Genomic DNA, 15,383 nt, shown 5'->3' on the forward strand with positions numbered 1-15,383 from the left:
TTTCATGTTACTTCTACCTTCCTGCTCTGATGCGCTTGGGAAGACAATTTAAGGTGTACTGCTTTCTCACGAGCAAGCAGGGAGAAGCATGAATGTATTAACCATTTTCCTTTCGTGACTCCGTTCATACGAATTAAAATGGTAAAAATCTATATAAATAAACAAGGCCGCGGCAAGAGCGAACAAGGCATTCTTTCACAAAACGTACACAGATGGCACTGTTCATGATATGCAAAAATATTTTTCTCTTAAGTAAACTTTATGTAAAATGCCTTCTTGTAATGCATCATTTCATTGACTAAATATAAAAAGTCTCGTCTTTTGATAACCTGCACAAACCTACAGATTTGCGGGGTGGGGGGGGGGGGGGTTTGCTTTTAAATTCTACACTGAAGTTAGGAAAATAAAGCAGGAAGGGTAAGGTAACAAAATCAATTTTAATGAACCCGTCTGAAACCCAGAGTTCTGAAATAAAAAGGTTGACCAGAGATGCTTTAGTTAAAAACATCAGGTAACTAGAATGTTTTCCCCTAGAACGCTGTCCTACTCACCTGTGTAACTGAATTTTCAACGTGACCACATGATACACGTCTTGAAGCATATCTGCTACCGTAGCATCAGGGGCGTCTGTCACATAAGACAGTGGAACTGGATTCCACTTTCCAACCTGGATTAGCCCTATTCCAGATAAAGAGAATATGTCACTACAGGTTTTACCCTTCAGATAATGCATCTGGTAGGTTTTTTCTCTCTTTCATGGCCCCCACCACAAGCAATATTGTTATTTCTGTCTGAATGATTCCCTTCCCTCTAAAAGGCAGGTCAGTGAAAATATTCATAGCTCAGCTTTCCAAATTGTGAAATTATGTAAATGACTGTAGGGTTGTTTTATTATTTTGGAAATCAAACCCCATCAATAAAACCGATGCCCTAACTTACAGGAAGTTCTAATAAGACATAGCTGAACCCAGTTCTAAATGGCTTTACGATTCAGATAAGATTCTCTACTGCAAAGGGAATCAGCATTGAAAAATACTTTACAGCCCATAAAACCATCAGAAACAGAATAAAAGAAACAGAACTAGATATTCAGTCATAAATGCAAATTGACTCTCAACAGTCCATCTGCTCAAATACGCTCCTCACTTCCTTGTGGGTCCTCAGTGGAGCAGATTATTAAGGTCAATAAGCATACTAATGATTCAGCTGAAGTAATTTAAAAAAAAAAATCTACCTCGACATTCCACATGAGCAAAATGTGTGTTAACTAAACCAAACTGAATTAAGCCAATTTTTTAAAGCCACAGTCTATAAGGAACCAGTGTCATCATACACAGCCTACAGTTGTTTGAATAAAAAAAATATTCAGTGCTTTCCCTGGGAGGTAAACAAAGGATGCCAAGCAATTTCCCCGGCCCCGCACGTGCGTCATTTACCTTTGGCCTGGGCAGCAGAGCTGTGCGAGTAACCCAGAGACAGCAGTGCCATTTCTATCAGCTGGTTGAAAAGCATGTCCTTTCTCACCAACACAAATTCCGCATGCTCCTCCTTGCAATCGTACTCAATGGCGTTTTCATAATGTTCCACCACGCAAAACACCGGTAGCATGGTTCCTATCGAAGAGACAGGGAGGAAGAGATGCAAACCAACAATCTTCAGAAATACAGTCTGGGGGAGGGAAAAAAAAACACACGAAGCCATGAAAATAAATCTTCACAACAGTAAGAGAAGGGGAGAGACTGTTTCCCAGGCAGACAGGGCACAGAAACACACAGGCACGCACACACCAACATATACAACCTTTTCTGTTTCAGAGTTGAGAGAGAAATAGGGAAACAGTCTGTGAACCTGCTCCGAGGGTAAGTGGGGCTCTGCTGCCATGAAGATGAGTGAATGCAGAATTACCTTTCTGATCAAATGATACTGCTGATGAGAGAGAAGCAGGTGTCTTGTCTGATCTGTTGTGAGTGTTAATACGGACAGTGTGCAAACCTGACTCACTCCAGTTGTCTTCACAAGAACCAACTTCACGTGGCCTACAGGCTTTTGTTAATATTAAACTATCCCTTGTTTGTGCCCAAACAAATTACCTTTGGCCATAAAATGATTAGCCTTTTACTTCCTTTTTAGAGATTTTACTTCATAATGCTTCCATAAAAGGAACGCAAAACTTCACCAAACTGATGCTCAAAATATGTGATTTCAATATGTGCATAATGTAGGTAAATAAGATTTTTATTTTGATGGCTCCTCATTTAATCTACCTGACTAAGAAGATATCATAGTAACCATATGTCTTTAAAATGAACAGTCTTGTTGTAGTAAATGGGATGAAAATGAGAGCGGGAAAAGGAAACTGGCCTCATCAGGACACATTAGGATCAAGGAATCTGCGTAGATTCGATGTTCTCTCTCTATTTACTTTAATCCAATGTAATAACTCAGTAGCCAGATGATGAATCGGCACAGGCCACAGCGGGGTTAGAAAAAAGGCTTCTGGAAACGGAAATCAGGGAATGCAGTAGCACTCAAGGTGTTCACGCAGCGAGCGCACTGTCAGACTCCCAGGGATAAGCAGAGAAGGGTTAAAAGCAGATGCATCTGAACTGCGCTGTGGCAAACTGCCAGGAGGGTATCATCTTTACCATAAATGATGGCAAGGGTTACTTTAACAGGGCACCCAGGATCCTCAATTAGTCCTGTAACATTAATGCCTCTTTAAGCTCTGCCCTCTGGACTCGCAGAATCCTACCAACTTCTGAAGATGTCCAGCGCACGCCAACCAGAGCTAAAAAATCGGGATTTTCTACTGACACCGGAGATGCCCTTTAAAAGTGCTCTATTCTGCAAACAAAAGCTGGCAGTAAAACAGCTACATTTTCCTACACATGCCTCTTCACCAAAGCCTCAGTGAACTGTTCACAAGAGATTCTAGCTCTGAAAAAGAAAAAAGAAAAAAAAAAGAGCACCAAAACCTTTAGGTTGACTTAGAAAAGCTCACAAACTCATTCGGAGATATCCAACAGGCGAGGCATAAAAAAGCAAGCCGTGAAGCTTGCCAATATTCTTGTCATTCATTCGGCTGTTTTATACCAGAGAGAGAATCCGCCAGGGATCAGAAGATTTGGGGAGACCACAGCAAGAACAGCAATATAAAAACTGGTGATTTCTTTCTTGGCTTGGAGGTACTTTGGCAAAATCTCCTCAACAAATAAACAAAAACATCCAACCCCTTTTTCTTAAGCCACATCTCAGCCACAATTTTTATCTAGCACCTGTCAAACAGAAACCAGACACAAAAAATAAAATTAAACACACACACACACACACAAACACACACCACCACCACCACCACTAAAAGGCTTCAGTGATTTTTGTTGTTTGAAATAAGCACAGAACCTTCTTCAATTAAACAAAATAAGTCACTATCAAGGCAATGCTGTAAGGGGAAAAAAAAATCTTTTGAGCAGGAAGTGAAATTACTGTAGTTTGGTTTCTCCTCCCCCTGTCCTGATGTCTTCAAAGAGTTGGGTTAGTACAACAAAAACATATGCATTGATTTCTCCTCTCCAAGGTGGAGACTGACTTGTCCTAATACGTGCTGTTCTCCTCAGACCTATGACATCACTGTGGGTTTTTCAAACGACTGAAATATATTGGATATATCTCTTCAGCTTTATTTAGCGGGACCCCGTAGGTAATGAAAGGTGGCTACTGATAAAGTGACAACAGTATCATTTAATTACAAGCCTAGCCGCTAAATCTTCCAGCAAACTGTCACGGTTGCCCTCCTGCTATTGGGAGTAATGCTGAACAGGAGCCTTCTCTGAACTGTCTGATTATTTGTGCGAGTGTTTGGCGAGACTTCCAACTACAGCAACTTCATAACCTTCCAGCATTAAAGGGGGAGTGCGCTGGCCACTGCCGACTGCTAAAAATACCGCATGATTTAAACCTGGAGGCAGTCTTAGAAGCTTTTGCTGAAGGTTTATGAGCCTGTGTAAACAGCACGTCTGCCATAAGGAGCAGTGAAGTCTGTAGAATCCTTGTCTAAAACTGTCCTGGCATTAGAAGTTTGCTGTGCAAATATCACATAATACCAGAGACAGCTGAAATCTCCTATTTAGGAATTTATGGAACTTATATGTTTGCAGGCGTCAGAAAGTCTTTTTTATAGAGCCCCAGTGCTTCACAGTACAATATTAATGCACTCTGTTTGAAAAGCCGTAATAAATTATATTTTTAATGCTCTTACCCTGGCTTTCTTAAGATGCATACATTCTTGGCAAACAATCAATAAATAGGGTAATCATGAGTAGAGGCCAAAGAATTTGCTGAAGTGCTGTTTTTCCATTTTTAATAGATAAAGATCTAACAATACGGTCTGCTGTGTCTGTTCATTTCAAGATCAATATATTCTTTGTTTTCGCCAAACCAAGGAAAAAATAAATGATTGTATGATAAATGTTATGCATCAAACACAATGAAATTCCTCTGCCTTCTAACTTTATCTACTTAATATTCTCGGTTGCTAAAAGATGGCATTTTTATCCTTTGCTTAGCAAATGTAAGGGAAATCTGAATCCTATACACATTTATTCAGAGACAAAATAAAGACCATTAGAGGCACACACATTGTAACCAGCACAGGCACTGCTTTACATAAACAAGTGTTGAACACAAAGTTGTCCAACTTCATCAACTTAACATGAAATGGGTAGAAAGGAGTCAGTTACACAGCCTCCCCTTGTAAACGTGCCTAAATCTGCCCTTCCTTTTATCAAAAATACCCAGTTATAGCAAGCATAAAAATTAGAATTATCAGGTTTTTTTCATTGCTAAATAATGCATTTGCTCTTAAGAAAACAAGCCACAAAAATGGCATCACAAAACTTTTACATCATAGCACACAAGATTTCCATTACCTCTGAACCTGTCTTTTACAACTAGCGAATCTCATAGAAAAGCCAGTGTCTTATTCTTAAGCAGGGCAAGTACAAGCAATAGCCATGTATATATCCTCTACTTCCATTACACCTTATCCATGGAAGCCTTGGGTAGCTAAAGACCATTATATTGAATTCAGTCCTTATCCACCTAAATGTCCAACAATTCCAGTCTGTAGTAGCAGAGTAAGATGCTCCACTCAAACAGAGAGCCTCCACTTTCAAAACGTGACTGACACTGCAGCCACGGATGTAACTAATTTCAGAGCAGAAAGAGAATCAAGGCAAAGAACCTGCAAAGAGTGCTCTGCCTCTTTACACCCACACAGAGTAGCCTTGGGTAGGCACAGGGCTCACAGCTTTCCAGGATTTGGCTTGCAAGTATTTACCTTTCCTAAGGTTGGTTTTCATCAGATGACCCGAGTGTTTTAAAGGCACTCCCTGCATTTTTCCACCTGTACTCCCAAGCCTTCCTCTTCCCAGTGGGCTCCCGTTCTGCTCCAGGCGGGCAATCTTGGCTGGTGGACCCTTCGTATCGCTCACATTGTTAGACATTTCTGAATGTTCTTTCCCCTGAGTTGCCTCGTTCAAATGATCCATACTCAGTTACTCTCTAAAGATCACCTGCCAGAATTTAAAAAGAAGATGCAGTTAGAATTGGGTGGGTGGGGGTGTTTCTCTCTCTCTCTCTCTCTCTCTCTCTCTCTCTCTCTCTCTCTCTCTGTATTTACATACATACATCATGTAAATGTTTTACCCCTAGATATCTCTCTTCACAAATATAATTTGTAAGATTACTCAGCTAGATATATAACATAATGTATATGTTACTATATTTCTAGATGACAGCATATGTCCATTCAAGTTAACAGAATAATTTGTGAAAACTGTATTAACACACATGAATAAAAGGTAATTTGTGACCTACCACCAAAACTAAGTAGGGGGAAATGGGCTTTATTTCTAAAACAAGAATCACCACAATAGAGCCAAAAAGAAAAATAAATTGTATTTATAAAGTCCCAATTTTTAAAAATTAGAAACGCATTACAAAACAAAACAGTAACACTTTAAACAAGAATGGAAAAATAATTACAGTCCAATATATTAGTTAAATCTGTTGTATATATATTTTTACATATAGCTTAATTTTTGAGGGAAAAAAAACTATACATGTATATACATACCACCTCAAAAGAAGGTAGCAAGCATCTAATTTTTACACTCCCCATTGGCTTTGCAGGTAAATTTGTAGAAAAAGTTTTCTACTATGAAAGTTTCAAGAGTGACCTGTTAAATATCTAGTTAAGTCTTGGCTCAAATGTGTGATTGGATCATCTCACCCCTAAGAAAATGGATGTTAGGTGGAGGATTTCTTCAAATATTCCAAGTACTGACGCATTACAACTCACGTGTTTAGAGTTAACATTTAGGAGTACTTTAGTAATAGAATGCTCTTAAGTAGCAAAAAACGTGAAAATACTTTGTGATATTAGCATTAGATCCAAGTGCCAAACTGGCTTTTAAAAAAAAATAAATCTTGATTTAGGTAAAACACAATTGCCAGTTTTCAAAAATAATCTCAGTATTCATTGAAGTTAACCTCTTGGTTGACTTCAAAAAAATTTATAGATAATTATTTTCAATTACACAATGGACATTAATTTTCATACGGTTTATGATAAAACAATGAGTACAATATCCAAGTCACTTCTAAAATAGTTGTAACTAGAATTGATAAGAACAGGTGAGTGGAATTATGAACTTTCACAGTACTTGAAATACTGAGCTTACCAATACTAAGGGGGGAAAGGGATCATATTTCAAAAATCAGAATATGATAATTATTACTTTCCTCCAGCTGTCTAGTAATTTAACATCTCTTGTACTTTTAAAAAATTATTACACCGGAAAAGCTATTTAGATCCGATTAATTGAAAGCCAGCTTATATTAGCATGGCTTTTCTAGAGGCATGTTTTTCTTCTGTTTAACCATAGATTACTCTGTCCAATTTAATCAAGAAAAGAGGTGAATGGGGAGGAGGGAGCAATGGTAATTTGTAGGCTTAAAAGCAACCTTAAGAATGCCAATTGAAGAACTCTAAAGTTTGAGAAATAATGGCTATTTATCCTTGTACTCCAGGGTGGCACGCTGAGAACTAAAGGTTTACCATTGATTGAGGTCCCATCTGTTTTTGGTTATGAGGTTCATTAACAATAAATGTGCCTCTTTTAACCACTTTTTATCAAGATTACTCTTCTCCATTATATTAAACTAAAGCCAAAATTAGAGAGCAATAGTTATTAACTTATTTAAAACACTCTTTGTAATGTTACATGTGGATTATAATACAGAGCTGCTTTTTTTTTTTTTTTTTGAAAGTAGTTGCCTTACCCTAGAGCAGAAAATGAATTTTAAAACATATGATTTGAAAATACTTCACCCGGGGGGCAATTTTAAGAAAAAAGGGAACATCAGCATCAGAATGAATGCTAAAAAAACGTATTCAGCAGTCTTGAGGCTTAGCAGCATTATAAAGTATATAGCAAGTGAAACTGATAGATGCTAATTTAGTTAATGTATTGATAATCAAAACATCATATAGGTCATGCACAATTGTCCTCCCAACACCCACCCATAAGCGTCAATTAAACACTCAGTCATCTTGTAAAAAGCTTTACATTATAAAGCAAAATTACATGCACATAAAACACCCAATTTACTCATTTAAACTCTATGCCCAAGGCTAAAGTTCACCAAACCTCCGTTTGGGATTGCACAGAGCAGTCCCTACTGGGCCTGCTGGACTGGCTGCCCAGGAACTAACTCGGGTCTCAACACACGCCAGGCTCAAGAGTTTCTTGTGAGTTACACATGTGAAAGTCCATTGTCGTGTCACGTTTGGTTGGCACCCAGAAAGCAGGCTACTTTCTCAAAACCCCATTTCCCAGTCCATCAACTAAGGCCATATGTGATCGCTACTGACGAACACAGTGAACTCAGACCCAGCAATTATTTCCCTTTACACGAAAAAAAGAAAAGCACGAAATTCCGGTTTCAAGAACCTTTTTGGGTTTTTCTGATTTCTTGTTTTTGCAATGTGGGATCCTTCAGGGAGTTCCTTGCTAAACGGCCTCCCTCGCCCCCACCGAACCCCGTCATCACATTTTAAGAGATTATGCCCTTATCCATTCCACATGGCCGGCACGATCCAGGCCAAGCTTTCACTGTGACCTTTTAAAGAGACAAAGAAGCAAAGTACTATCGAGAAACAGAAACACTGCAGTTTTACTGAGTGAAATTAGCAAAACCGACCTGAAACTCACCACTTCAAAACTTGACAGCATATAAATAACAAAAACAAAGGAGATTTCCTTTGCAGCCCGGGTTCTTGAAGAGAAGTTCAAGAGTGATGTTTTCTGTCCCTTTTTTTTTTTTTTTTTTTTTTTGGTAATTAAAAAAAAAAAAAAAAGCAGCAGACCTGAAGGCGACTTCCCCTGAAATTGTATTATTTTCTCTTCCCCTACCCCCGCCCCCCTAAGCGGGGGAAGGGCAGAAATAAAGGCCTAGAAGATTAGCCATGAGGGGTGGAGGGGGAGAGTGGTATAAAAAAAAAAATCACAATTCGAAAAACAACATATATGGTTTGTAAAATGTCTAACCTCAGAGAACGGGGTTTTCGAAGGGGGAGGAGGAGGGGAGAGTGGGAAGTAGGGAGGAGGGCGAAGATAAAATTGATCTGACAAGTGATTCGTTGGGGGGAAGAATCGTAAAAACAAAGCAAACCCTGCGCACTGTGGTGGAGCTGGGGAGGCGAGGTTGGCGGCTGAGGATTCTTTTAAAAAGAGGAAAAATTCACTGCGGACAAGGTCTCCGGGAAGGGGACGGAGGTCCCCCCGAGGTGCCCCCTCCCTCGGCTCGCGCAGGGTTCGCGGTGCGAGGCCACCAAGTCCACTCGGGCTGTCACTTGCAACCCCGCTCCCCACTGACCCGGGAGAACGCGGCGAGGGGGAGGCCCCCGCGCCTCCCTTCCCCTCGCCCCCGCCGCCCTCCCCAGCAATTGCGACTGATAGGAACAAACCTTAAACTTTCTTCCCACCGCCTCGCACCCTCACCGGGGGCATCTACCGGGGGACAGCGAGGGTGGGGGGCAGGAGGTCGCGAAAAAAGCCCGGAAAGGCACTAAAACGCCACTTTTGATTCGGCCCTCGCTGACGACAGCCCCGAGGACCCTCTCCCTGCCCATGGACGCGGGGCTGCGAGCGTCTGGGGAGCCGAGTGAGTGCGGGGGGGGGGGGGGCGGGGGAGAGAGAGAGAGGAGAGAGAGAGAGAGAGAGAGGAGAGAGAGAGAGAGAGAGAGAGAGAGAGAGAGAGAGAGAGAGAGGGTTTGGGGGGGCAGGAGAGAGGGGAAGGAATTAGAAGGCACCCCCAGCCACCTCCACCGCCTCAGCAGCGACACACTCCCCGCCCCCTCCTCCCCCCAAAAAAAGTCGCCACGCTCTCACTCGGCCAGAGTCCGAGGTAAACAAGGAGCACCACAATGGCACTGGGACTTGGGGGGCGGGGGGGGGGAGAAACGCAGGAACCCCAACAAAACTGAGGAGGAGTTTCCCAAAATGCGAGAGGGGGGTGGGAAGCGTCCTCGGGAGTCGCCCCGGCTCTCGGCTCGGTCCCCGGGCGGGCTAGAGGGCGGCCGTGGCTGCTGTTGTGGCGGCGAGGCCGGTGGTTGCTGGGTGGCACAGGGAGAGGTGTGTGCGCGTCTGTGTGCGTGTGAGCGCCAGTCCCCGGACGGGGCTGTTTCTCCCTCTCCTCTCTCTCTCTCTCTGCCCCCCCTCGCTCGCTCGCTCTCGCTCTCCCCCTCGCTGCCGTCTCTGCCCCCATTAAATTATTAGTTGACTCATCCCGGCCGCTGTCGCCGCCGCCGCCGTGCCCAGCTCGGCTCCGCGCGTCCGCCCGGGCTGCAGCCCTCCACGCCGCTGCTCCTGCTGCTGCGCCTGCCGCCGCCGCCGCCGCTGTGGCTGCCTCTTCTTCCTCCTCCTCATTTTAATACAAAATCACCCCGCTCGCAGCCCCAGCCCCGAGCACGCAGCCTCCTCCCGGCCGCCCGCCGCCGCCCCGAGCCCTTCCCCAGCGGGGCCGGCTCAGCCGCCGCGTCCGGGGAGCGGGAGCGAGCGAGAAAGTGGCGGCGGCGGCGGAGGAGGAGGAGGAGCGGGGAGGGAGAGGAGGAGGAAGGGGGTGCGGAGCGGAGGAGGAAGGCGGCGGGGGGGGGGGGGGGGTAGGGTGCAAGGAAAGGCGGAAAAGGGATGGGGATTAAAACCCGGGCTGGAGGGCCGGGATCGGGGGGAGGGGGCGGGGGCGGCGAGTTAAAAAGCAGAAAGACAAGTAACTAGTGAATGAGTGAGGGAAGGGGCGGGGGGAGCGCACGATTTCCGGCCCCGGGCGCGCAAGAATTTGTAATGAGCTTGATTAGAGTGAGGCGGCCCGACATTTATTACACACAATACCCAGAATAACAGGGCGCCGCGCGAGGGCCAGCGCCGGCCGCCGCCAGGCGCGCCAGGGCGGGCGCAGCGGGAGGAGGCGGGGGGCTTCCCTGGCAGCGGCCGCCGGCGGGGAGGGGAGGGGAGCGCGCGCCGCGCGGGCGGCAGGGGCAGGTGTGCGCGAGGGAGCCGAGGGAGGAGGGGCAGCGCCGGCGGGCGGGGGGGGGGGGTGAAAGTGATGGGGAGGAGGGGGCGAGGGTCAGGGGAAAGCTCACCACCCGCCCACGCGCCACCAAAGCCACAAAAAGAAGTCGGTCCGGAGCGCCGCGGGCGGGCACCCCAGGCACAGGCGAGGCGAGGAGGGGAGGGCGCACCGGCCCCGCGGGAGAGGGGCCCGGACCCGCAGGTGACAGGCGTCGGTTACTGAGATGGGGGGACTGAGGAAGGGACTGGAGGGGACCCTCCGGAGGGAGAGCTCTCCCGAGAAGCGCGGCGGGTGCAGCCACATTCGCAGAGGAATCAAGGCCAAGATCCTTAAAACGGTCTCGCGAATATTGACCCTCAAAGAGGACGAGTCCTAAAGTATTGCGCCAACGTTAAAGCCACAAGGGTAAGAGCTTTCTACACAAGTCAGAGGTAGGTTCAAAACTCCCTCGCTTCTGGGCCAGAAATCACGTTGGAGGGAGAAATACGCGGCCTGTAGTGGCCGCGTTCAACAAAATTTGGGTCACTTCATAAAAGAGACCTGACTTGTTATTAAAAAGGGAAAGATGCCACCATCCTTAAACTAATTTCACACCAGCGAAAGACAAGCACGTTTGGGTGGGTAAATACATCTGTTGTGGCAATAAATACTTCTGCAATCTGGGTAAGTTACCCAGTTAAATAAATGGTCATTAGCTCACACGTAAGATCCTCCTATTGAGATAATCTATTAAATGCAATTCCTATTAAAAAATGAAGACCATTACAATCTCACCCAAATAGAGATGCAGTGTTTATCGCTTAGGTTTCAACACGAACATCTCAGTCCCTGAAGGCAGTTAATCATTAAAAACAAAAATGTAAGAATTATTTTTTCAGTATATACTAGTAAGGAAGAGAGAAAAAAATCAGTCAGATAAACATTTTGTTACTCATAAAAAAGCAACAAGTTAACACAAGTACTGAGATAAGAGGAAAATATGCAAATTAAGCTCTTTAAAGCTACCAATGCACACTTAGAGGCACTGTTTACATTAGAAATCTAAGGAAAGCAGAAGGTAAAGTAGAAGATAAAGTATAAGAAATAATGGCCTCCTGGGGAGGACAAGTTTAGGAGAGACACAATGAAAATATATCACTCTAATGGCCCCCAAGTTTCACCCACAAACTGGAAAGGTTAGTCAAAATCAAGGAAGGCAAACATGAATCTTGGCACATATAAACCCAAGCCTTGAGCAAAAGAAAGAACATGTGATAATCAATGACAGCATCACAAAACAAGAAAAAAAAAATGAGATCACATTTTTAAAAGTTGAAATGTGGGGAAATATGGAGAATATTTTAATTGAAGTATAAGAAATATAACAAATAAGGAAATATTTAAAAGAAAAGCAGATAGCAATGAATTATTTCAATAATGATTTTTGCAACATGATAAGTTAAGTTAGGAATTTCCAAGATGAATGTGTGACTAGTTGCTTCAAACTGGTGATGCCTGACATGCTTTCCTGCCTGGTTTTCAGTAGGGACAGTGCATTCTAGTGTCACACTGACAAATTTACAAAAATAGCAACATAAAAAAAAAACAAACTAAGAAAAATTCTAGACTACAAAAAAAATTATCCATGCAACTTCATCTGAAGCTGAGTGTTTTTAAAAGAAGAAAAATAGTTTTTGAGCAAAAACAAAATTTGAGCAAAGAGAAGACCAAAAAATGGTTACTGAAAATATCAATATTAAGACACATTGGAATAAAATATTGTAAATAAGTTTATCCCATCATTTACACAGTAAATAAGACAGAAACTGCTTCCTGATTGCCTTAGGCTCCTAATGACTTGGCCAATGCTAATGAAATGTGGGAATTAAAACAGTAATCTTTAAATTTGAATAGCATCTTTTATTCGGGAATTACAAACTAATTCTCAAACACAAAACAAAAGTGTGTAATAAGGATGAACATGGACTTGGAAAATGATAAACAGAATAAATGAGCATAAAATATCTAATAATGACTTTATTATAAAGAATAATGATGTAGCACAATTATGAATCTATTATTCACAAATACATACTCATTTCCCCTCAAGCCCATCCTTTATATTAGAACTGTATGATTGTAAGAAATGACATAAGTGATACACAAAGGTTTATGCCCTCCAAGTCAAATAGGACAATGATAAACTTAATTACTATAAATTATCTTCCCCTTAGAATACTCATTATAGCCACTGAGCACTGGTCAGTGTAAATCCAGGTTAAAATAAAGGAAGAAAAAAAAAAAGATAGTTAGAAAAATGACACTACTCAGGACATGTATGAGGATAAATTACCTAGGGGGAAAACATTTGATTCTACACAGGCATCTTATATCTGGAGATAAAGATGCAAGCAAGTATTGGAAGAAGTTAAAACAAAGTAAACTTTATAAATCTAGATATCAAAACAGTCAACCTCAGGAACATGAAATAGTACAAGCGCAATATATGAACTATTTCATGTGTGATGTACAAGTAAAACAGCACATCAATTTTTTATCCCATAAAGAAGGCATTCAGACTGGCGACAAAAAGAGTAGCAAAAATAAAATATTGTAACAGATATACAAGATTCTTTTAACTTAATAATGAAAGGACCACTGCATGTTTTCAGATGGCACCATATTAAGATAAATATGCAGGCAGATATCCGAAAGCATTAAAACACATTCAGAGTTCTGAATAGCACATACATTTGTAATAAACAGAGAAAGCATTTAGAATTTGAACGCTTTTAAGATATGGCAACTCCGCCAGTGACTGTGTTAGCAAAGCAATGCTTACCGCCATAGCACTTTCTAAGGACATTTTTCCCCCATCTTTTTAAATTCAAATACAGTTGGCTATCTCCCTACATTTTTAAAGCAGCGCCATTTACGTAGCATATTGCTCTTTTTGTCGTGTCAACTCTTTGTTTTTTGGCTTTAGCTGCAGGTGGTGTTTTCCATCTATGAATTTCTGGGAATATGGTCTGTGTTGGCCATATAAGGATGTATATTTGAGCCATATGTTTTGCTGTCATGTGTCTCATTTTGTCTGTCTGGGATGTCAGGACTGATTTCCACACCGTTGCTTGAATAGACCAAATACAAATTTGTAAGAGCAGAGAGGAAAAAGCTGGGGCTGGAGCCCAAACAGCACTGTCAAAACATATATTAGAGAGGAAATGCAATATCCTGTAAACATTTGCACCCTTCTTCTCACATCTTATCTGTGACTGACATCATCACAACTGCATAGTTTAAGACAGACTCTGCTTGCTCAAGTTCAGAAGTTTGCAGTGTGGCTATGCACGCAGCTTAATCAGACAGACCCCACATCTTTGAAGGTCATGGCAAGGCACACTTCTACTCTGAGAGCCCTGGGTCCTGCAGCCAGCTTGACCCAGCCTTGAACTTGGGGAAGGGAAGCTGTCTCATGCTTTTCTTGTTTTGGTGAACAAACGAAACTCTGATTAAACTTTCTGACTAATCTGACAAGAAAGTATAGCCCCCATTTTATACTCTCATAGCCTCTAGCATTTCTCTCTTGTAAATCATCACAGTCTTTAATCAATTAACGAGCTAGATAGTTATTGGGTTAATAAATGTCTCCCACACTAGACTGTAAGCCCTCTGAGAACAGAGACCACGCGTCTTGCTCACTGCCACATTACCAGGAATTCATATGCGGCCCTTGCAATATTTACATTATGAATAAATAAATGAGAGCAAAAAGCTCAGTGTCACTAGCAACCAACTCCTGCTGCTAATTGCAGTCACAATTCCTTCTAGAGAATTGCAAAAGGAAGTAACGGTGGGGAAGGTGGCTATATCACTTAAATTTGAATTCCCTGAGATCAAATAAAACTGACAAGTTGAGTCCCACATTTCAAGTGTTGAATAGCTCTAGGTGGGTATTGGGCAGTGTAGGATATAAAACACTTCCACCATTGCTGAAAGATCTATTGGACAGCACTTATCTAGTGAACTTCTCTAAAGATGACTAAGTAAATCCAGGGCCTGGTCAGGAGTCTTAGAGGTGCTGAGTGGCTTTTAGACATCCTGTAATGTCCAAATGGAAATCATTTTCCATTTTAGAATTAGCCCATAGATCTGTAAAGTTGCATGCAATGAGGTTTGTGTGCCACTGGACATGAATTTAAGACGACTTTCTAGCCCGTCTGTATTTGAAAGGGTCCTGCAGTACATTTGGAATAATATGCATTTACCCTAAATGCTGCTTTCCATGAGCATTTCAATAGCTCATAGGCGAAGTTAAAAGTCACAAAGTCATTCCCCTTCCTCGCTTCTACCCCCACATTACATAAGCGCATAGCTGCCATTAGAAATGGGTCTTTTGGAAGCTTTAATGTAGGTACCTACTCAAACTGGGAGGCATCCAGATACCAAACAAATAATGGTATACCGCAGAAAATAACAGCAAGAAGCTTGAATATGTTTCAGGGGAGATAACAGAGCAATGATAATCAACTCTAAATATGGGGCAAGGTTTTTTTCTTTGTGTTTTTTCCCCTAATAGGTGGGGTTTCCATTATAGCCAGACTGATAGTGATCAAGAGTTGTTTCCTAATTACATTGGGGTGGATGTAAATACCCACCGGTAATTTGTGATATGGTTTTAATAGAAAAAGGTCATTATGAAAGCCGAGCAAAGGGAGGCCAATGTTTAATGCTAATTTTAGGAAAACTGGGTAAGGGAAAAGAACAACCAT

General features: G+C 42.5%; 1 protein-coding gene across 1 annotated transcript in view; it reads right to left on the reverse strand.

Annotated features, from left to right (window-relative positions):
• SATB1 (SATB homeobox 1) overlaps positions 1-8,401 on the reverse strand; it is an 80,322-nt gene extending 71,921 nt beyond the window's left edge. Inside the window, exons 1-4 of the mRNA XM_081106002.1 lie at positions 8,274-8,401; positions 5,336-5,570; positions 1,437-1,613; positions 552-678 (exon numbers count right to left, since the gene is read on the reverse strand). Of these exons, the coding sequence (XP_080962128.1) occupies positions 552-678; positions 1,437-1,613; positions 5,336-5,546 (515 nt within the window). The 5' untranslated portion in view covers positions 5,547-5,570; positions 8,274-8,401. The remainder of the gene's footprint in view (positions 1-551; positions 679-1,436; positions 1,614-5,335; positions 5,571-8,273) is intronic.
• Between the last annotated feature and the right edge of the window lie 6,982 nt (positions 8,402-15,383).

The sequence above is a fragment of the Myotis nattereri genome (assembly GCF_964212035.1).
Source record: "Myotis nattereri genome assembly, chromosome: 14".
NCBI lineage: Eukaryota > Metazoa > Chordata > Mammalia > Chiroptera > Vespertilionidae > Myotis > Myotis nattereri.